Genomic DNA, 23,707 nt, shown 5'->3' on the forward strand with positions numbered 1-23,707 from the left:
TTTTAAAAAAAACTGTAAGACTAATTACTAAAGAAACTTACTTATGAATTGTGATTGTTGATGGCAATCAATAAAGAAGAAGAAAAAAACTTAAGACGTGAGAAATGGCAGGCAAAAAGACGTGAGAAGAATGTGAAAAGTTAGTCTCTTAGTTGCCCTAATTTATTTTAATTTTAGTTTCTAATTTAATTCATAATATATGTTTAAATCTGGTTTTTTTAAAACCCATCGTGACTTTTTTCTTTCTTTTACAAGTACAACACAACAATGTTTTTTATTGGGCCTAATATAATTAAAATATATATGAAAATGAAGGCCTTAAATTTTTTTCCAAAATAATTGGCCGGAAGCGAATGTTTCTTTATTATCCACATAGCCACGGGCCTGCTTGTCTCATGGTTGCCATGGTATGATAAGAACAGAAACGTCAAAGGTTGGGTAATCAATGTTATATTCATGGTTACCGCCATCATATAATGATGTATGTTAGTATCACATTTTTCAAGCAATTTAAAATGGTTTAAAATTTAATTTTATGAACTTAAAAAGTATAAAGTGAAATAGCTCACTTTGTTAATTATACTTTAAACTTGACATAGGAAAGTAAGTTTTCACAAAATCTTACATGTTTTAAAGTGTAGCACCACATATTTATATATATATATATATATATATATATATATATATATATATAAAGTTGAACAAAAAATTATGTTACCAAATGCTCAAATTAAGCTTTTAAGTTTGAACATAGAGGTGAAAATCTTTAGAAAAAGAAACATGTAAGAAGCATGGTAGATCCTACAGTTTGTATACTTAATTATAATATCGGTTATACACTGAATAACACTTATATATGTATCAAAGCGAATGTATTAATTGTTCTTGTAAGAGAAGGTCAAAGGATGGTGACTGAAAATGACAAGAGAGAAGAGAATGGATGGAGCAATTAGATGCACTCGTACTTAGAATATTGTGAATATATGATATGACATGTGTGGTTTGATAGACAAGATAAAACATGGAAGCAACTTTTAATATCAGGAGAACTTTTCTATCTAATCTTAAATTCTAAATTTCAAAGTTGTGGAGATATATAGTGTTTGCTTAGTTATTGCAAAGTCCATGTGCTCTTCTTTGCAGAGATGGTTTTTTTTTTTATAACCATGCAAGTCATGGCTAATATATTTGGAATTTATATATATAGATATTTCAAACGTTTTAATAAACATGCTCAAAATTTCTAAAAGTTTGCTAAAAGATGATTTATTAAAAAAAAGATACTTTTATTTTTAGTCATGACATCTTTTTGGTGGATTTGTAAAAATCAACAAAATTAGATGAACAAATAGTAACACAACTTGTAATTACTTTGTTATATATACAGTTTTTCATAAAATCATTAAGAAAGTTATAAAAACAAGGTTGCATCAATTGTACAATTATCTGATTTGGTATATCTTTTAACTATCTGATTCAAATGTCGTTTAGTCTTAAATCATAAATATCAGTCAATGATAAAATTCATGAAATTCATTGATATCTTCGGATTATGTTAAGCAATGAAAATAATTAAAACTCATTGACAAGCATTCTAACACCCTAATAGCCGCTCAAAAACATATGTAAGAGATATTCACTCTCACCAAATCTTCAATCTTTTTCAGCCAAAACCTAGCATTTCTCAAATCTTGTCTCATTCCTTAAGACCTCAATGTCTTTTTCAAACAAAATACTCCATTTGCTTCTCTTTTGTGGTCTAGTGTTCCCAAAAAGTGAGAGAGGAGTCGGGGAAAGAATACAACATGATGAAGAACTAGAATAAAACAATGAAGAACAAGAGTAGACCGATGAAGGAAATCAACAGAAAAATGAAGAATAGAGTAGAGACTAGGCAAAGAAGTAAAGTTGTGAAAGAGAATGTACGAACAATGAATATGACATTCATCATGAAGACAAATGGAACTATCAGTTTTATTGCAAGGTGGAGGAAACGAAATGGCTTACCAGCTATTGATGGATCCAATTAAGATACACTTTTGGAACATTTTAATCAGACAATGGGTAAGTTCGTTGAGTTTCTGCTCCTGTAGATTCGAAAAGGATTTGGGAATTTGTGTATCGTCGCCGGCGGGAAAGATACAAAGATTCGTTTATTTGGAGCTTTTCGGTTTAATATCGTTGCTATTTATCGTTTGTTTAGTATCATTAAGAGCTAATTATTTTTGTTTAGTATCGATTAACCTATTTATTTGCTATTAATTAAGTAATTGTTATTTGCTAGTTGCTATTTTGAGTAAGGGTTTATTAACTAATGTGCCATGTCAAAATAAGTTTTAGGTTCGGTTCGGTTTGATTCTCATTTAGGTTCGGTTTGGTTCCAGATATTTTTGTCCAGATAACATTATTATGTGAAATCATTTTATTTCTCATTAGTTAATGTAAACAAAATTTTCTAATGCTTTGAGTGACTAGTGTTTGTAGTTTATTAAATAAAATACAAATTTGAGGATATTCTACTGAAAAAGTAAATTTTAATTCATTGTAAGAATATGTATAGAATTTTATTTTTATTTACATTATTTAGCATATTAGATGCAAAATAATAATATAGCATATTAGATGCAAAATAATAATATAGCATATTGATAAGTATAACTACTAAATAATACATGTAATACATGAAAATTAATGAGGCAATTAGCTGTATGCTAGTTTTTCGAAAAATAATTAGTTCTCACATACACAAGTTTTTTTCTTTGCAAAACAAGAGAGAGAAAGTGCTATAGTAACAAATTCTGGATGAAAATACCTTCCAAAATATAAGGGAGATAATTTCATAGGAGACAGATACGACAGAAAATCTATAGTGGGCCACCACTTATTAAATGCCTGCATCAATAGTATATTCTGCTATGCAATTACGTATCGTGATATCTTATTTAATATCGAATACATGGATATATATCTTACATCGTAATATTTCAATAATGTTGTTTACATATGATACATCAATATAGTATATATCATGATATATCAATATATATCATGATATAGCAACATATATCATGATATAAAAACATATATCAGGATATAGCAACATATATAATGATATAGCAATATATATCATGATATATCAATATATATCATGATATATCAATATATATTATAACATATATCATGATATCTCAATATATATCATGATAAAAAGTGTGTCAATTGTTGAATGGAGAAAAAAGTGTGCATCAATTGTTGTAATTACTTTGTTATACATAGAGTTTCTTAAGAAAGTTATAAAAACAAGGGTGCATCAATTGTAGTTATCTGATTTGGTATTTTTTTTAACTATCTGATTCAAATGTTGTTCAGTTTTAAATCATAAATCTCACTACATGATAAAAGTTAGAAAACTGATTGACAACATATGAAAAGAAAATCGCCAAAAAGGAAATATATTAAAGGTAAGAGAAGGTGGTGACTTATAGCTAGTAACAAAGTCTTTCATTTTTTTCATCAATTAAACATGTGTTATTCTAAATCCTGACACAAGACGAGATGTAGGACTATAATAATACACTATGATCGCTATTTCTTTTGGTTTCCTAATAGTAATTTAATTCATTCATTTGAGAAGCAACCACTAGCTAGCTAATATATTTTCTTAAAAAAATTGTCTTCTTATGAAGAAAACTCTCTTTCTCTATCTTTCTCTCTCAATATATATATATAATAGATACCTTAACATAAAATCCTGCAAAGAACCTACAAAACCTAATAGTAGGCTTTTATGTTTAGTTTCATTATGAATATTAATTATTATTGTACTTAAGTAATTAAGGGCTATTATTGGTTTAGAAAAACTAAGCTACGAATCAAAATCTATTTATCGGTCTAGAAGCACTATAAGATTTATTTTCTATTAATTAAGTAATTTTAAGAAAATATATTAATAACATAACTTGTTAATCAAGCGGTTGCTATATTGGAAAAAACAATGATTTCAAATAAATATTCCAATAAATCAAATTAATTAAACACTAAAATACTAAAGAGAAACCAATTTAATTTTTTTATCTTAAGCGAACATCAAAACGGTAAAAGACACTTACCACTGTAGTTATAGCCGAGAAGTGGTTATATAAGTGAAAATGTTAACACATAAATAACCTTGTAATAATAAAAAAAAAAAAAAGAATAACGTTCTTATAACAACGAACTTATTTGCAAAAGCATCTTTTGAAGATTCAAACGTATGCAGACATCTTATGTTTAGGTGTGTAAACATATGATTTGCAAAAATTATATGATGTATTGAGACCTCGTGCTACTCGCTTTGATGACATATTTAAAGACTTCGCTTGTGACAAGTATTAAAAAGTTAGAATTTACTTATAATAATTATTTGCGATTCATTCCAAATTTATGTTATTTTATATTCTTTTACATCAACAATTTGAAAAATTATATAAACTACGAGAAAAGAAAAATATTGAATGCTTTGACCCAATTAACATATGAATCCTACTAATTCAAATCATTTTACTATGGTACATAATCTGTTAGCATTTACAGCAAAACAAATAAAAAATAGGTGTGAATTTAAATATGAAGATATGTTTCAGCCTACATAAGTTTTCAAACATTTTGATCAAAAATGGATAACAAAAACAAAATTTTATTCTCATCATATGCAAGATTTAGTACGAAGGTTACAAAGAAACCAATGTTTCATTTTGCTTTGAGTTCTTGAACTCATCCCCTCAAATTGCAACACTGGAATTTTCTGGCCTCGCCAAATTTTTGATCAATTATAATTCTCGAAAAACCTCAGATATGATGAAACAATTCCAATTCACTTGAAAACAACACAATTGATCACAGTTCTAAAGATTCCTATAATGTTTTAGTTATTTTAGTTATTGGAGCTTCCATTGTTCTAGTTATTCTAGAATATTTTTTAAGAAAAGATAAAATAAGATGTTAGTTATAAGGGAAAATTACCCTTTCTACCATAATTTCCAAAAAAAAAAAAATTATATCACTTTTTGTTCCACCTTTTCAAACGTACCATATTCGTTATGTGGAAAGAAAAAATTGTCATCCCTTTTGCTTCTCATGTTCTTTCTCTACGTCATTAACTGTGCATATTTAATACAACCTATTTCGAGGAAAATTGGATCTAAAATTCGGGAACAACTGGATCTGATGGTTGTCAATCGTCAGATGGTGTGGTTTTATCCGTCGGATATCTTGACTTACAATTCTCTATTTTTGGTTTTTATTCAAAAAAGATTAATGTATTTAATTAAATTTCTTTCATTAACAAATTTAACACAAATAAAACACATGTTTTAACACTTCTATCTAACCACACTATAATGCCTTCTGCTAACTAATAATTAATCAACCACAAAAAAACCTTTATCGATTTTGTGAAAAAATTACATAAACATTTTGAAAGATATAATATGAAAATCCAAACAAAAATCTACACCCGACGTGTACCGCGAGTTAAGTCCTAGTATCCAGAAAAAGGTCAAGTTAGAAAAGCAGTTTTTGTTTTAATTAGGTTTTAACTATATAGTACTATTTAAGGAAAATGATTTAGGATTGAGAGAAGAGAGTAATTTATACTTCATATGTTCCTAGATGTCTTTGACAAAAAAAAAAAAAATGTTCCTAGATGTTTGATGTTCTAGCTATTTAGTTTGATCCACAAAGATTGAATTTTTTGGTTTTTATTTTTAATTTTTATTGATTGAAATTGATGTATCGTAAACTTCAAGACGTAATGATTAAATGTTTTCTGTTACTATTGGTTCAAAGTTATTAAAACAATTTTTAATATAAAAAAAAGTAATTGACAAATAATCAAATAATAATTGCTTCGTAATATATGTGAAAACTCTAGACCATCAATCTTCTAGGAACAAAAGGAATATTAAATAAATATATTAAAAATGAAAATCAAACCTGGGTGTCCGCAAATAGACCATTTATGTTCATGTTAAAAATATCTAATTTACCAAAAGAGGTAATAAAACTTATTTTTTTAATTGAATAGCATTATCTCAAATAATTTTTGATTTATAGGTTATGATTCGTATAGTAATCAAAGACCATCTTCATACTGAACTCTAGTTGGTTCAACCATAATTCTTAACTTATAAGCTTTTCTACTGTAAACTTGACCGCAATCTTCGGACCGTGATTATTCTAAATCCTTTCCAACGAACTCTTTTGCTTGTGTCCGCTCCCGGACCTTTGTTTTGGTACTCGCCGTATGATAATGTAGATAAACTTCCAGTATATCACTCTTGTTCAACGGAATATAACCCGATGGATCAATCAAATTATCTATGATCGATTCCAAAAATACCACTCTGGAGAATGCACCTCATGGTCTTCCTAGATAGGTCTTTATACGAGACTGCCTAATTCTTGCTCATACGAGACTATGGATCTCAATACTGTAGAAGTGGGTTGGCATGTTTGGTGTGGACAAGACTTTATGTATAAGAAACTTTCTTCAATATATTTATATAATTATTATGCAAATGAGAAACCTACTTAATGTTTGTTTTTATTTGTTTAAAATTTCAACTTTGAATGTGCTTTTTTGTCAGTTTAAAAAAAATATTTTACTTATGTTTTGCTTAATTCTTGCTCAATTTGTTTTCTCTTGATTATTTCAATTATTTCAATAATCATAACATATTGATAGATGCGTAGTCACTATAAATTCATACTTGATCTTACCAAAAATTAAAAAAGTCACGTTTCAATACTAAATTTTATAAGCGAAAGTTATTTTCTCTTCATGTAGGCATGGATGACGAACTTGTTGAGTGGGGAGGAGAAATATCACTATCGAGAATGCACCACATGGACGTCCTAGATGAATTATTTAAATATCAATAAATGATATATTATTAAGGATATTAGGAAAAATATATTGAAATATTAAAAAAACATTGTAAAATAGTTAAATAATAACATTATATGATTTTGGATTTTGAAAACCTAATAATTTTTAAAATTTATGTCAAATATACCAATGAATTTTTGGAACTAAATGTTAGACGTAAACTTTTAAAACTTATGGTTTTAAAAATTAAAAGAAAAAAAAGTTGAATTGAAGGAAGACAAGTGTCATCAAATTAAGGAGAATGCTAAATGTCGCAATGTTAGGAAAAGAAAGAACCCCTCTCATATTATATAAGAAATCTAAAGTATAACAAAACAGAAATTCAATGGCCAACTCAATTACTCATGTAACGTTTTTTTATATATAATTATTATACCTATAACGTTTGTGTTTCAAATAAAAACTTGGATTAGTTATACCTTAATAATCAACTTTTTTGATATGACCAATAGCAAGTATTTTTTTTTTTCACTTTGCAATTTTAGAGAAACTAATTGTGTTTGAGAAACTTGAAGCAAGATATAAGGTATAACAAAAGTAGTTTAAACTTCAACAATTATTCATTATATAATAATCAATAAAACATGTCACGCTAACTTTGAGAACCAAATTTTATTATATAACATTTATAAGAAGGGTATAAGATTAATAGATAGCTACTTTTCCCTTATATTAGTAATTTAAATCTTAGTAGCATAGAGATGAGATTCATCGATTACGGGTATCTTAATATATTTAAGGTTAAGAGAAAACGTGAGAGTTCCGTTTGCAAAAATCACAACTCCTTTATTATATAAAATTATATTCTGAAAGATGTGAGATACTTGAAACTAAGTAGAAAATAGAGAACGATTGTAAAACATATAAGGGAAACAAAACACGATCTCAAAATAGAATAATGTTGATTAGAGAGAAGGATCATAGATCAAATAGACTAGCACTAAAGGAAGAACTAGCGGAAACTTTATCTATGTTTTCGATTCTTTCCTCTAGAATAGACAGTTCTATATAGATTGCCAAGAAGCTAAACACGATGAGGAAAACCATATTTCAAATTCAAGTAGTCATATTTAGGGGGTTTGCTCTAAATCTAATAGATAGCTACTCTCACTCTTATTACCTATAAAATTCAAAAATAATGTTTCCTTATTGATAAATCATTTATATTAATTGATGCAAAACTAACATCATTTTTTGCATTTGATGCATATTAACGTCGATTACAATAATCGATGCAAAAAATTATTTAAACCGATACAAATTATTTACATCACCAATTCGAACTCATCTGCATCAATTATAACTGATGCAAATATACAAAATAAGCGATGCAAAATACCTTTTGTTGTAGTGTCATTAGTAGCCATGGATTTAGTTTCGTTCAGTAATACCCAATTTGGTCCTTTGGAAGTTTGAATATTAAGTTATTAACGAATCCCCCACAACATCTAAAAGAGTTGTAAATCACACATTTTCTCTAGTTAAAAGACAAACGTAACACTCTTATTTTGTTAGTCAAACACATTAATGTGTAAGTGCATAGGGCATCTAATTATTTTGAAGGCAATTGCTGTTAGAGCTAGCTCACACGAGAAGGACTTATAGTAGTGGATTTCAGCGTTAACACTAAGAGCATATAAAATTATTAGATCAAACAATTATGATGTATATATGTAAAGATCACAGACCTTGTTACCCACTTACCCTAATTTTCTTAAGTCCTATCTTAAAGTCCGAGTCAGGGACACATGCATGGGTTAACAAAGCAAAGTTTGGGTATTGAATGATTCAAAAAGGTAAAAGCTTGTTATGAAAAAAAATTGATAATGTGTTTTGGATTGAAGTTTTGATGATCGTGAAACTGATTGGAGCTGGCAAAGCCACAGACTTGACGGTAGTCTATGGAATATGGATTTTGAATATAATTAAACCATGCAAAAAGTATAGTTTCGTTTGGCAACCAAAACAAATTCAAAAGAATTATAAGAAGAAAATTTAACCCTAATTCAAAATAGACTATCGATACAAATTGGTCGATGATTTTTCATCGTTCAAACGATTCCAAACTCGACAAAACCTACATATATGAAATAAAAATCTTAAATACAAACATATAACATAACCATAAACAAAGAAAGAAGAAAAGAATCATACAAGTGCATAAAACAAAATAAACAAAAAAACGTTGAAGGAGATTGGTGCGACGAGTCCTCGTTCCTAGATCGTCCGGACTGTCCTCAGAACAACAACACGTAATGGCCAACATCACAAGGGAAAAAAGACAAGATACGCCGATGATTCCAAACGGAATTAAAACTTCGTTGATGAAGAATGTATCCATCGTTTGTTTCTTTTATTTTTGCTCCTTATGTTGTTGCTTTTTTTTTATGCTTTATTTTTTTTTTTGTGCACCATTTTTTTAATGCTTTATATAACACACAAAACAAAACCTAATCCTATTCCCACTAACGACTAAAAAAAAAATTAAAAAAAAAATCTTATTCCCACTAATGCTACCTTTTTTCCTTTTTAACATCGTTGATAATTATTGGAAGATTTAACATATTCCAACTCTCAATAACATAATTTTATTTATTTATTATTGTTTTAACATTTTGAAGATAGGCAGTTGATGATTAATGGAAGATAAAAGTAAGCCATCATGTAAAAATAAGGAAATACGGGATTTACTTTTAGTAATTATTATTATTTGTTAATTTTGTGGATCTATCCTTCCGATTTTGTGAGAGATCACACAAGAGTAATCTTTATTTAACCGCTCTGCATCATTATATATAATCAATTTCAACAGTTTAATTTTTCTCTCTAATTAATGTAAGAATTTTGTAATGTATCCTTAGTCAACATAAAATCTTTAGCATATATATAAACAATCATTAAAGTAGAATAATATAATTGTGAAGAAAACCAATATAATGTAAGAATTGAAAAAATTTAGTTAAATAAAACTATTTTTTTACAAAAATAATAAATTTTTATGAATTTCTTTTCCAAAAATCGATTTGTGACTATGTTTGATTTCAAGATTCAAATCAATTTTCAAACTCCAAAAAATATTGATTTTTTCTTTTTATGATTTTTATGCCATTTCGAAAGTTCTTGCTTTTTTCGTCACAAATTTTTAAATTCTCGCTTTTTTCAATATTTTCCCAATTTTAATTTATATTAGGCCTTTAAACGGAGCGGATATCCGGTTTTTTTAAGATATCCGTATCCGCATTATCCGTCAATTTAGTATCCTTATCCGGATCCAGAAATTCCGGATATTCGTTAAAAAAACGGATATCCGCGAATATCCGCGAATATCCGGAAATAGTGTTTTAAAATCCTAAATTCATTAATATCATACATAAAAAGCTTAAAAAATCATAAAATAGCTAGAAGTTGATTATATATACAAAACATTACCAAAACAAAGAATTTATTAAAGTAGCAAAAAGTTTAAAAAATTCAAGTGATGTTCTTAAAAAAAAAAGACATTAATCAACATCCTAAATTCTTCTTAGAAATTTATTTTTATTTTTTTGTCATATGATTTATTTATTAACATTGAAAATAAAATTTAAAAAAATTAAAAAAAAGTTGGGCTTACAAGTTTTTTTGGGCTTTAACACTTGAAAAATGGAGTCATAAGACTTTTAAGTTATAATTTTTTTTTTTGTACCGGATATCCGTTATCCGGTCCAAATTTTTGGATTATTCGTATCCGTATCCGTATTCGGGATGTCCGTCATTTTACTATCCGAAAAAACGGATATCCGCGAATAACAGATATAAATCTCGGGCCTAATTTATATATCTCGTAATAATTAATTAAACTACAAGAAAACATAGTGTTTTCTTACAAAATTTCCTACCAAAAATTTGGTAGGAAAAAATTCCTACCAAATTCCTACGCGTTTGTTACGAAACGTAATTTTCGTAGAAAATTCGAAAGAAATTTCCTACGCTGAAATCCGTAAAGTTTTCGTAGGAAAGTTCCTACGAAATTCCTACGGAAAACCAATTTCGTAGGAAATTTTGTAGGAATATCGAATGAAACGGGAAGGAAAATATTGGTAGAAAATTCGAGGGAATATTTCCGACCCGTTTCTTACGAACAGACCTTCGAAGGAAAAATCGTAGGAAATGCGAAGGAACATTATGGGAAAATAATTGTAAGAGTCTGGTCCTGTTTCTCAAGTATTTGCTATGTTCAGCTTAAAATTCTATTCCTTAATTCTTGTCTAATTCAAGTCTGTTTTTTTTTCAACATGTTTTTAATCACTTTACTAGTTTCAGACTTCTTCAGTTCTTGTCTAATTCAAGTCTGTTTTTTTTTTTCAACATGTTTTTAATCACTTTACTAGTTTCTGACTTCTTGAGCTCTTGTTTTTATGGCACTTGATATTAGACTAAGGAACTCGGGAAGGAGCCTAATATGCTTAACTTCATGGAAGAAACTCATTTAAATAAGAAGACGCGTACAATTAGCGATTTGAAGACAAAACAGATTCTTGATGGAGTTAAAAGGAAGTTAGAGCTGACAAATTCGCAACGCCAAGCTGAAGGAGATGACTCGGTTCAGTCTAACACTTACACGGAAGAGGAGATTAACACTGTCATGTTGGAAGTAAGTTAAATTATGTTATAGTGTCTACTTTGTTTATGGTGTTCGTGTGTTCTTATAGTAATTATGCTTTGCTTGTTATTTTCAGGAAGTTCCTATAGTGAAAGGAAAGCGCTATGGGTTCGGTAGATTGTTTGATGAAGGATCGACTTCCACAGCTCCACGCCACACTGCGAAGTTACTTGAAAAGATTCAAACACTCATGGATCGTGACGTTGAGAAGGAACGCCAACTCGCATATCTTATGGAATGCAACAAGCTCATGCTCCAACAATTATCACAAATTCAACCACCGCTTTATCCGACAGGCCCGAATGAGACAACGAAGGCGACAAACACGAGCGTAGATGACGATGACGACGACGAGACGCAAGAGTAGATGATTAGGATTTAATCATTTGTATTAGAATAGATTGTACAATGAATTTTAATTGTATGGAGTTTAGTTTTAAATTTAATTTTAAGTTTCTTTTGAATTTTAAATTTAATTTCTTCATAAAAACAAAAATTGGAACAAATAAATATAAATAATTTTATAAAAATTGTCTCTAAAACTTCGAAGGATAATGGTAGGAATTTGGTAGGAGGTATATCGTAGGAAACTGGAAAGAAAATATTGATAGGTAATTAGTGAGAACTATTTCGTAGGAAAGTTGTAGGGTTTATTATATTTCCTACGAAACTTTGGTAGGTAATTCATGAGGAATATTTCGTAGGAAAGTGGAAATACTGATTAAATTTCCTACGAAAATGTGGAAGGAAAATGGTAAAACGGGCCCTACTATTTTCCTACGAAATTTCCTACGCGTTCTCCTACGAACTTGTTTCGTAGGAAATTCCCCACGAATTTCCTACCAAAATCTGTTTTCTACGGACGATTCCCTTCGAATATTTTTCGTAGGAAATTGGAAGGAAACGTCTATTTCCTACCAATTTTCTACGATCTTGGCCGTAGGAAAACGCTGCATTTTTTGTAGTGCGTGTTTTCATTTTTGTTATTTTTTTCAATTTATCTAAACAAAAGTACAAAATTCTACGAACGGCCACACCGGAGAATTAGCTTCTCGTTCCGTACGATGTCGGCGACACTCCGACGCCTCATCCTTCTCTCCTCCGCTAATCGCTCCATTAATTCATCTCCGTCGTACCTTTCCTCCACCGTGAATCACTTATCTCTATCATTCTCTTCCGTCTCATCTTCACCGGAATCACACACTTCCCCTCCCCGGATTCGAACCCGAACTCCACTCGAAACTCAATTCGAAACATGGATCCAGAATCTAAAACCAGGATTCACAAACTCCGATGTTGTAACAGCGTTACGAGCTCAATCAGATCCAGATCTAGCTCTCGACATTTTCCGATGGACATCTCAACAACGAGGCTACAAACACAATCACGAAGCTTACCACACTATGATCAAACAAGCAATCACCGGAAAACGAAACAAATTCGTCGAAACGTTAATCGAAGAAGTAATCGCCGGAGCTTGTGAAATGAGTGTTCCTCTCTACAATTGCATCATCAGATTCTGTTGTGGTCGTAAGTTTCTCTTTAATCGAGCTTTTGATGTTTATAACAAAATGCTTCGATCAGAAGATTCAAAGCCTGATCTTGAAACCTATACTTTGCTTCTAAGCTCATTGCTTAAGAGATTCAACAAATTGAATGTGTGTTATGTGTATCTACATGCCGTTAGATCGCTTACGAAGCAGATGAAATCGAGCGGTGTGATACCGGATACGTTTGTGTTGAATATGATTATCAAAGCTTATGCAAAGTGTCTTGAGGTAGATGAAGCTATAAGGGTTTATAAAGAGATGGCTTTGTATGGTTCTGAGCCTAATGCTTATACTTATAGTTACTTGATTAAAGGGGTTTGTGAGAAAGGAAGGCTTGGACAGGGTTTAGGGTTTTATAAGGAGATGAGAAGCAAAGGGATGGTTCCGAATGGGAGTTGTTATATGGTTTTGATTTGTAGTTTGTCTATGGAGAGGAGGTTGAATGAAGCGGTTGAGGTTGTGTATGATATGTTGGCGAATTCGTTGTCTCCGGATATGTTGACTTATAATACGGTTTTGACGGAGTTGTGTAGGGGAGGTAGAGGGGGTGAAGCTCTTGAGTTGGTTGAGGAATGGAAGAAACGGGATCCGGTGATGGGTGAAAGGAATTACAGAACGTTGATGGATGAAGTTTATTTTTTGAATAAGGGATGATTTGATTCTGTTCATCTGGAAGGGTGATGAGTGATCAATCCGCTTAGCTCTTGTTATTCGAAAGGGGCTAAAAGATGGGTCTTTTTGGTTGGAAGTGTGTGTGTGTTTTCACTCCAGTAAATGAACCCCAGATCGCAGTAATGATCCAAATTATACGGGTTTTTAAGATTCTGTGCTCTTTAGATTACAGGCTGAAGCGTAATGATTCGAAGACTGAAGACTTGAGCCGTGGAAGTTTAGAGATATTATGTGGTTCTATTGATTCGAGGATTCAAGATTGTGTTGTCTTGTATCATGTTCTATGAATTGTGTGTAGATGAGGTTTTATATGACTCTTTTCCTCGACGATATTGATGGTTACTGATATTTTCTTGCAAACCAAATGCTGTACAACATTTGCTGATTTATAAACGCGCTTTCCGTATATTATTACCGTTGATGAACAAATATAAGATTTGATATTACAGGATCTACATCTGCAGGCAGTTGACAAGATTCTTCGTTACCTCAAAGGCTCAAACGAGCATTGGTTAGTTGTGTTCTATTTTACTGCTCTAGATATATCTCTTTGTGGTTTATTGATGTTGAGTGGACGCGACTGGATTATGCATCTTTATCTGGGATTCTCTTGTTTCTTAGAAGCAAAATAAACAGTCCATTGTTTCTTGCAGAAGCAATGACTCCTGAAAAACTCGAGAACTTGTTTGTATCGATCGTATCTTGCAAGATTTGCGACTACCACCTTCTTCTATCGCTGTTCTATATATACTGTGAAAATACTGCAAATCTACTACACTTTGCTAAGAATCATGTCTTCCATAACAGAATTTAACACATTGACATTTACTGTTACATAGTTCTTGAATGCATTGATTCTGATTTCATGAAAACTTTACATGTTTGTTCTAAACGATCTATTAGCGAGATATGAGATATCTCGCTTATACGCTCCATTTTGATAGGAAAGTTATAAAATTGATTTGTATCAATTAACTTTGCTGAAAACTTAGTTATACACATTTGTTCATTCAATGAAACCGAAACCATTGTTCTAAACATATACGAAGCAAGTACAATGTGAATGACTCCATGATCTGCCGATTAAAACACGTTAATTTTTCCTCTTGGGACACCGCTTGAAAACACGTTAATTAGGTGAAGAGAAATTGACAAATTGTGTATACGCATATGGGCTTAATGGGCCTATATATAATACCATGTTAGGCCCATTATATTTATTTTGTCTTCCTCAACAAAAGAGCACCCTGAAAAAAAAACAGATCTTTCGTATAATCAGTGACTTAGAGATCGAAGATTGCAAACGTGAAGATGAGCTCTGCATCCGCCATGAAAGCTGTTGGAGTTTTGCTTCTGCTTACGGTTCTTACATTAGGTAAATACATCTCCTCTCTTTTTGCGTCTTCTACATCATTCTCGATTTCGATTTTATTCAATCTAATCGATCTGATCTCCGTTTATTTCTCGTTGATTTGTGATGTTGATGATGATGATGATCTTCAGCTTATGCGAAGAAGTCAGGTGATGTGACAGAGTTGCAGATTGGTGTCAAGGTAAGCAATACCGCTCTTTCCACGTCTCTGATCGGATCTTATCTACTCCATGTTTGATTCTCTGTGTATGAGTCTGTTCGTTTGAAATTGAATTTGATATCGAATATAAGATGATAATGGTCATGATTACGTAGTTTATATAGAGATACTTTGGTTTTGCTTATGTTTTTTCATTTTCTATGCATTGTTACTTTGGGAAGTAAAACAAGAAATTGGAATTGGACTTGGCTTCTATACTCTTTTGTTTTATGAGATTAGATTTCTGACGTTTCGTGACTGTGTTTTCATTTGTTCCTTTGTACAGTACAAGCCTCAGAAATGTGATCTTCAGGCTCACAAAGGGGACAAGATCAAGGTCCATTATCGGGTAAGTTTTATCGAAGCTTCTATTAGTTGTATAACTTATTGCTGGGAATGTTCATTCTTGCTTGCCTGATAGTATTTTGATTGAGAGAAAAGAAGAGTTATGGAAGAGTTTTCTTCTTATTGTAACATTTAAGAATGTTGTGATTACCTTCATTAGTATTTACTAAAATGTTGTTATTGGATAGCTTAGAACAAACAAAGATAATGAATCTGATCGAAAAAGTGCTTGTTGATTAATGTAGTTCTCTCTTGCAGGGAAAGTTAACTGATGGAACTGTCTTTGATTCGAGTTTTGAGAGAGGTGACCCTATTGAGTTTGAGCTCGGAACTGGTCAAGTCATCCCAGGTTTGTTGCAATTGCATCGCATCAACTCCATCTTTTTCCTCTTTATTGTTATCTTTTTTTTATTGACGGCAAAATTGAAAGTAATGCAATTACTTTCAAATGTTGCAGGATGGGACCAGGGTTTACTGGGAGCTTGTGTAGGTGAGAAGAGAAAGTTGAAAATCCCATCCAAGCTTGGTTATGGTGATAACGGCTCACCACCAAAAATCCCGGGTATGTTATGTTACGTTGTTTGGTTGAATTTGGTTAGTGGAGTATTCAGTTCCATCCTTTTATCTAATGATGAGGCTAGAGAGAACATTGATACTGAATTGATCAGCCAAATAAAAAATGCTGTACATGTTTAAACGATAAACCAATAATGCATCAGAACCAAGAAATAGGGAGTCTGAAACTGAGAGTTGTTGTCTTGTGTAAAGTTTCGACCCTAGCTGCATTTGTTAAGGTGTATTGCAATTGAGACCCGATATTCCATGAAATGAATGTGAATGAATGGTGAATTGCAGGTGGGGCGACATTGATATTTGACACTGAGCTTGTTGCTGTGAACGGGGAACCAGCCAGCGAAGGAAAAGCAAAGAATGAGCTTTGATTACATCTTTGTTTTTCATTTAAAATGAAACCTTGAGTAGTCGTCATTGTCGGCATTTAAATCTTAAACAGCCTAGAATCGTTTACTTTGCTACTTAAAGACAATAATAATATGTTTTGGTCATAACATTAGTTATAATGGCAGTTCAAAAAGACAACTTGTTCTGCATTCGCATATAATCAGAAAAACATTGGCCAGAACCATTTATTTTGCTACTCGTGGATAAATCTTTATCGTCCCACGTTGGATCAGTTTTTGGGCTTTTAAGTCCAATTTAGTGTATATGGACCGACCCAGTTGAGTTTTTTGGGGTTTTTGTTCTGACAATCGTTATCGAATCCTATCCTTTCAAGGGTTTGTTTCTGATCTTCAATTTGTTATAAATCACAAACAGAGGAAAAGTAAGGTGCTTTTGTTTTCTCATAAGGTTAACCTAACTAGTTTCCGATAAAGAGAAAAAGAAAAACTAACTTGTTTGTGTTATATCAATCCTCATTGAATGACGAAGATATCCAATCTTCCTAGAGATTTGGCGGAGGAGGTGCTCTGTAAGATTCCGTTGACATCTCTGCGAACTATCCGATCCACTTGCAAAAAGTGGAACACTTTATCCAAATATGAGAGTTTTGCAAAGAAGTACCTTGGTGATCAAGCAAAAGTAGCAGAAAGGGAAAGAGAGTTTATGGTGGTCATGATGATGAATTTTAGGGTTTATTTGATGAGAGTTAATCTTCAAAACAATGTTGAATCATCATGTATAAAGCGTGAAGCTGAACTTATTAGCTTAGGTGATGAAGTTGATATATCTCAAGTCTTTCACTGTGACGGTTTATTGTTATGCATCAGCATCACCAAAGACAAGACTAGGCTCGTGGTTTGGAACCCGTATTGGGGACATACCCGGACGATCGAACTCACACATAACTTACAGATAATCGATAGATATATGTATGCTCTCGGATACAACAAGAGCAGCAAATCCCACAAAATCTTGAGGTTCATTACTTACTGGGATCCCAATTTTGAAGAGTTCAAAATCTACGATTTGAACTCTAATTCATGGAGGGTTCTTGATGTCACTCCAGACTGGACGATAAGTCATATTAACCATGGCGTGTCTCTCAAGGGAAATGCGTACTGGTTTGCTAATGAGAAGTATTCTGAAACAAGAAGAACCGACCATTTTTTCTTAGTCTGTTTTGATTTCACAAGAGAGACATTTGGACCGCTTTTGCCTCTTCCGTTTGAGTTTGCTGTTTCTGAAGATGCTATGAGTGTATCTAGTGTTAGATAAGAGCAGCTTGCGGTTTTATATCAGCCGTGGGATACATTAAAGATGGAGATCTGGATTACGTCTAAGATTGAGCCCAACGTGGTGTCGTGGAACAGCAAGGTGTTCTTATCAGTGAGTATAAAAAAACTCATTGCCCCTCAGTTTCAGTTTTACTTGGGGAGTTTCTTCATTGACGAGGAGAAGAAAGTCGCTGTGGTTTTTGATAAATACTACAACGATCGGCGCAGCATAGCTTACATCATTGGAGTGGATGGATCCTTCAAAGCAGTGGATCTCGGAGAATCGGCATACGCAATGTGTTACCCACTTGTGTGCTCTTATGTTCCAAGTATAGTGCAACTTAATTAGTCGACCATCTATTTCTTGCATATTTTTGCTTGTTTTGTTTTCTTTCTCTTTTGTCCTCTTCTTTGAACAAGTCAATAAAATTTTAATTTGTTTCTCATACTTCTTTTTGTTTGCCTTATATATTTTACTTCGTTTTCACTGCACAACTTGTGGTCATCCAAATGGTGCACACGCTGCTTCCCCTGCAACTAATGGTTTTGATACTTTCACTCCCTTAAGTCGGAGGCTTCCTAGCAAACTATATGCTTCTTGGTTAGTTTTCTCCGCGAAAGCATGCATCGTTTCTTCCAATTCATTCTGGTCGTACCAGAGTTACTTGCCTCACAAGTATCTTTTTAGTTGGTGATCTTTTGGTTCACTAGACAAAACTACAGAGGGTTCTCTGAGATAACTCATAAAAGGTTTAACAATGGCCATGTACTATATCGAGAGGCAGCTTTTTGTTTTCCTGACTCGTGGTCTGATCTCATTATTGTGCATTAGAATACACTTGCTAGCGAGTATACTGCAGCACTAAACCGAGTTGGTTGCAGTTCTGATGGAGGTCTTGGTTTAGGTAATCAAGCACTCGTAATGTCCCTCTTTCTTTAACGTCTTCTGCAGATAATGCTAATCATCATCTTCTGAAAGTTGTATTGATGCAATCACAAAAGAACAGCTGGTGCAACAAATGGGGTCTTCGGATTCAGAAACGCAACACCAATCTTTGGTATGATACCAACATTGGAACCTTTCAAACATGCAGCACTTCTTCCATTAACACAAGAAGACAAAGTCATCTTGAACAATGTTCAGAAAGTAATCGAGTTCACTAATGTAAGAAGCTCCATGTTGAATATTCCCAATCAGGTTATCTCTCTGGACCTTCTTAGATAATTGAACTTGTGTGTGTAGATATTTTATGTTATGTTGCTTCATATAATTTCTGTTTTATATCCTCTTTTGCGGCATAACTTAGCTAGTAGATCTTTCTGTCCCATCTTCTCATCTAATGATGAGGCTAGAGTCGCTAAAGAGAACATATGATACTGAAATGACCAGCCAAACAAAAAATGCTGCACACTTTAAGCTAGGGATCAACAATCCATATGTACTATAAGTGCATCAGAACCAAGCAATATGGAGTCAAATACTTAGAGTTGTGTTGTTTATTTTATTAATATAATAATTACAACAGTACAAATAAAAATTAAACTAGGTAATATGAAAGAGTGACCATGGAAGATTAAAAACTTATCTAACCTTAGGCTACAAATGGTTGTTTTAAGTTGAATGAGTTGAATATATTAAGGGTGCAAATGGATGACACTATTTTCGAAGTTGAAAGAGCTGAATATACTTTTCAACTGTGTTCAGCCAAAAAATCAATGATATATCACGATTTTACCGGTTTTAACCGTGATTTATGTGTCAGTTTTAGAGTCTTTTTGTTGTTTCTAGTGTCTTTTTGAGTCTTTTTAGGTTTTTACACGTTCGGGACGAAATTAGAGAAAAGGAATCATTCTGGAGCTAAACCGAAGATTTGGAGCTGAGGAGACGAATCCGGTTCGAACCAAGGCATGAGTGTCGACCGACACCCTTGGTGTCGCTCGACACCAAACACGGCCCAACAAGAAGTCTCGACGGTTTAGAGTTTTGAAGCCCGCAGAATTTACCCAGAAGACTTCCTTATTTGCAATTTTAGTCCCTGCACGTTTTTTAGACTTTATAAATAGTTTTTAGGGTTTTTCTATTTCAGGATCTTGTCTTTGGCTTTTGTAATTCTCTGAGCTTGAACCCTTTGGAAGATAATTGGAGAGAGCTACTTTCAGAGAATTCAATACATTGTTAGAGAGAAGATTTATTCTAAACTCTTTCTTCTTTTAATTTCGTATTCTACAATTTATTCAACATGTTTTTTGTTTCATTAATCATGTCTGAGTAATCTCCCTGTTAGGTTTAGGGATTCTCATTATGGATTTAGATGAACTAGTAAATCGATTACCTGTTAGGATTAATCCATAGAGTTCTTCATCTAGGTTGTTCTTAATGCTAGTTCTAGAGTAGCTAACTAGAACTTGATCATAGGATAATAGGTATTTGATCCGAGAGGAGCACCTGTTACTGGAACTACCTCAGGTGAGCAAATATTTCTAGATGCATCAAGAGTTGGTCTAGGAGAATTTGTAAACATATCAAACTTGAGTTTAATGCTAGTCTAGATCTAGGAATTTGCATCGAGAGGTGGAATTACTGATTTAGATGAGTTAGTTAGCGCATCGAGAGGTGGTTAGCTATTCATTAGTGTTTTGAGTTCTAGAACGGTTCGTTAAAATCCTAATTAATTTTCTAGATTTACTATTAGTTTATTTCCTGAGAATTTCCCTAAACCTAACGCTTTAATCTATTGATCTTTTCACCTGATAATATTGCTTGCTACGGTTTTATTTTAATTCTTATTACTTTATTTAGCATAATTTCGAGACTTATAGCTTATTGTGTGAACAAAAAAACTTTGTGGAATTCGACCCTTAAGTGCTTCAATTTACTCTTATTTGAGAGAGTAGGCTTTAAGATTTAATTTGACCTGTATCAATCACCATTTATATTAAAATTGTTTCCAACCATAAATTTGTGAGGTCCACAAAAAGTTGGGAAATTAGCATTTTTGGCTTAAATTTGTTCAGTCTCAAACTATGAGATGAATGAACTGAACCAGGATTCAACTTGTTATTGTTCAGCCTCATTTTTATTTTATTTTTCAACTCATTTTTATTCAATTTATTACTATTGAGCTTTTTCAGCTGGTTCATTTTGGAAAATATTGGGTTGAAAATCATTCAGTCCATTCATCTGTAAAATTGTAGTTGAATAAGACATTTTTGCTGTACAATTTGTTCAATTTTTCAGGTATTTAAGTTGAATGGATTGAATCCTTTTTTCAACTCTTTCATCTCAAATGGTGAAAAATTAGTTGAATGTTCATTCAACTCTTTCAAATTAGTTAATTTTTAAAAAAAACTAATTCTCTCTCTTTACCTCGTACTTTTTGTTAGCATACATAAAGAATATTTTGGGCAATATTTAATTTGAGTTAAAAGACAGAGAACTAATTAAAAAAAAAGTTAGATTCTTAATTTTTTGATCATCTGGGTATATATATTAACATAGCCCATTAAAAAATTAAACGCTAATCCCTAATACATAATATCAAACATCAAATATTGTTAGAAATTTTTTTGGCCAAGTGCTATACTTCTGTTACTCATTTAATAAGTTAAAATGTTTATATTGGCCCCTACTACAGTTTGTGATAATTTTTTTAAAATGTTGTTATATATAAAATTGTAAATTTAAACCGATTCAAACTTAACCAAACCACAACAGAGCAGTGTAGTTTTATTTTGAATATCCTAAATAAATTTTTGAGTATAGTTTTAAAGCACTCGTTAAGTTCGTATTCGAATCCAGATTATACCCGAGCAATCCATATAACATGATTACAAATAAAAACATAATAGTATATATTATTATTATTATTATTATTTTATTCTTTACCAAACAATCCGGAATCTAAATAAATATGAACCAAACTCGATCTAAAACCGGATTAAAAACACCCATGAATAAAATCATATTAAAATATATTTTCACAAAATATGATTTTGAATTGAAAGCGTTATGAGGCCGGAAATGCATTAAATACGATGCAAAAGTTTTAACTTATTTTTTTCATTAGCGCTTGACAAAATTCATTTTCCCTCTTACCTTAGCAAAAAATTAAAGATCTGAATATCATACATCTAAGAAGGAAAGGAAAAAAAAAAGAGAAATAAAAAAAATATTCTCTGGAAAAATAAAATAAAAACCAGTGGGACATTTTCCGGCCGAAAAATGAAGAAAACTCCTCTCTATTCCTAGAGCCCGAGACCCTAAAACCAGCGCAAACTTAGAGTGTTCTTCAAGAAGAAGAAAACGGAGAAGAAAAAAAAAATCTGTAGAGAGTGTTTGAAATAACCTAAATTACATGGTGGATGGAAGAGAAAAGCTTGTTTTGCTTATTATATGCTTTAGATGCAACTATAAAGATTTTAGTTCTTCAATTGCGATATCTATGAGGCTTTTAGTGCTTGATATATCGATGATGGATGTTTTGATAGTCTAGTTGGAGTGGAGTTTTCATGGTATCAACCAGGTCCGGTCCTCCTATAAAGCGAGTAAAGCACCAATAACCGACTCTATTGTCTAATAGGAAGAAAACTCAGAAACGTGAAAATTCGTGAAAAATCGCTACACATTGCAACATGAAATAGGTCTATAATCTTTCATCTCCTTTGCTTATTTTTTCTTTGGAATCAGAGTTAGAATGGTAGAGTTGATACCTTTTGGCAAAAAACCCTTAGCAAAGAACGATTGAATGCAGCCGCTTCATGCCACACAAAATTAACAAATTTAGAGGGCCACATTATATATACTACCAGCTACATTAGTTTAATGGTTAAACAGTCAAAGAATCCATTTACATATTCTCTCTCTCCACGTATTTGATGGACCAATGTATAATTTTAAATTTTTTCTTGGTTTTTCTTTTGGCGTCAAAAATACAGGCTTTCTTGCTTTTCTTTATAAATTCTAGGCATTAGTTTTTATCAAAGCTTTTTTCCTCTATTAAGTCCTTCTTGCTTGTGTGCTATCTTAGAGATTTTTTTTTCTTATCATGTCTTTTATTTTTCTAAATTATTAAATAACCAACTTATTATGATAAAATATAGGGAGACTCACAAAAATGCCCCTTTTTCAATACCCCTTTTCAAAAATGCCCCCTCCCTAATAGCTTCCCTGAAATTGACCATTTTACCCTTAATGAGGCTTTGAGACCTAAAAGACAAAATTGTTCCCCAGATAAGCACGAACCAAAAATCTCGGCGGCTCTCATCACCTTCACCGCCGACGAACAAAAGGTCAATCTCCTGTCATCTTCACCGTCGTCGGACGATGCCATGTGCTTGATATTCACGCCGTCTCCTGTCACCACACCACCGACGAGACCAAAACCTCATCTTCAATCTGTCGAGAATCTTCATCTTTGCAGACCAGAGCTTCACCGGGAGTTAAATCGGCGAGGATATCCTTCATCTATCGTCGTCGTCGTAGTCGATTTGGTCATCGATTTGTGTCCGTAGTCCAAGATCCGAGTCTGCCTCAATCTGTCATTACCTCTTTCACATATCTGAATTGAGTTACTCCATCAATTGATTTTTAAGAGATTCGCTTATGTGTTTATCTATTTTCTCGATTTGGTGGAGAATAGGATTAAGAATTGGTCTAACTGTGTAATCTCCTCGATCTGGTTTCTCAACTTTCTGTAATCACACAAAAATCCTCTTTAATCTCTTCTTCTTCAGTTTAAGTTTTATTTTACAGTTTCAGTTTTGTC

General features: G+C 32.1%; 3 protein-coding genes and 1 pseudogene across 3 annotated transcripts; all 4 read left to right on the forward strand.

Moving 5' to 3' along the window:
• Positions 1-12,551: 12,551 nt before the first annotated feature.
• Positions 12,552-14,203, forward strand: LOC9319657 (pentatricopeptide repeat-containing protein At3g25210, mitochondrial). Its single transcript, XM_002883544.2, has one exon. The coding sequence runs from the start codon at positions 12,635-12,637 to the stop codon at positions 13,772-13,774; it is 1,140 nt and encodes a 379-aa protein (XP_002883590.1). The 5' UTR covers positions 12,552-12,634; the 3' UTR covers positions 13,775-14,203.
• Positions 14,204-15,019: 816 nt separating this feature from the next.
• LOC9319658 (peptidyl-prolyl cis-trans isomerase FKBP15-1) lies at positions 15,020-16,806 on the forward strand. The gene is made up of 6 exons (XM_002883545.2): positions 15,020-15,167; positions 15,296-15,345; positions 15,650-15,712; positions 15,967-16,057; positions 16,166-16,270; positions 16,564-16,806. The coding sequence occupies exons 1-6, from the start codon at positions 15,104-15,106 to the stop codon at positions 16,647-16,649; spliced, it is 459 nt and encodes a 152-aa protein (XP_002883591.1). The 5' UTR covers positions 15,020-15,103; the 3' UTR covers positions 16,650-16,806.
• LOC110230086 lies at positions 16,787-17,017 on the forward strand. Its single transcript, XM_021032074.1, has 2 exons — positions 16,787-16,809; positions 16,881-17,017. The coding sequence occupies exons 1-2, from the start codon at positions 16,787-16,789 to the stop codon at positions 16,948-16,950; spliced, it is 93 nt and encodes a 30-aa protein (XP_020887733.1). The 3' UTR covers positions 16,951-17,017.
• Positions 17,018-17,100: 83 nt separating this feature from the next.
• Positions 17,101-18,366, forward strand: LOC9319659 (annotated as a pseudogene).
• The last annotated feature ends 5,341 nt before the right edge of the window (positions 18,367-23,707 follow it).

Source organism: Arabidopsis lyrata (assembly GCF_000004255.2).
Source record: "Arabidopsis lyrata subsp. lyrata unplaced genomic scaffold ARALYscaffold_3, whole genome shotgun sequence".
NCBI classification, from domain to species: Eukaryota; Viridiplantae; Streptophyta; class Magnoliopsida; order Brassicales; family Brassicaceae; genus Arabidopsis; species Arabidopsis lyrata.

Bases quoted from the DNA above. Each gene is read 5' to 3' on its own strand.
- LOC9319657 (XM_002883544.2), top strand. From the start codon at position 12,635: ATGTCGGCGACACTCCGACGCCTCATCCTTCTCTCCTCCGCTAATCGC.
- LOC9319658 (XM_002883545.2), top strand. From the start codon at position 15,104: ATGAGCTCTGCATCCGCCATGAAAGCTGTTGGAGTTTTGCTTCTGCTT. The intron at 15,713-15,966 runs GTAAGTTTTATC...TCTCTCTTGCAG, and splicing joins AGATCAAGGTCCATTATCGG to GGAAAGTTAACTGATGGAAC. The intron at 16,271-16,563 runs GTATGTTATGTT...GGTGAATTGCAG, and splicing joins CTCACCACCAAAAATCCCGG to GTGGGGCGACATTGATATTT.
- LOC110230086 (XM_021032074.1), top strand. From the start codon at position 16,787: ATGGCAGTTCAAAAAGACAACTT. The intron at 16,810-16,880 runs GTTCTGCATTCG...TGGATAAATCTT, and splicing joins GCAGTTCAAAAAGACAACTT to TATCGTCCCACGTTGGATCA.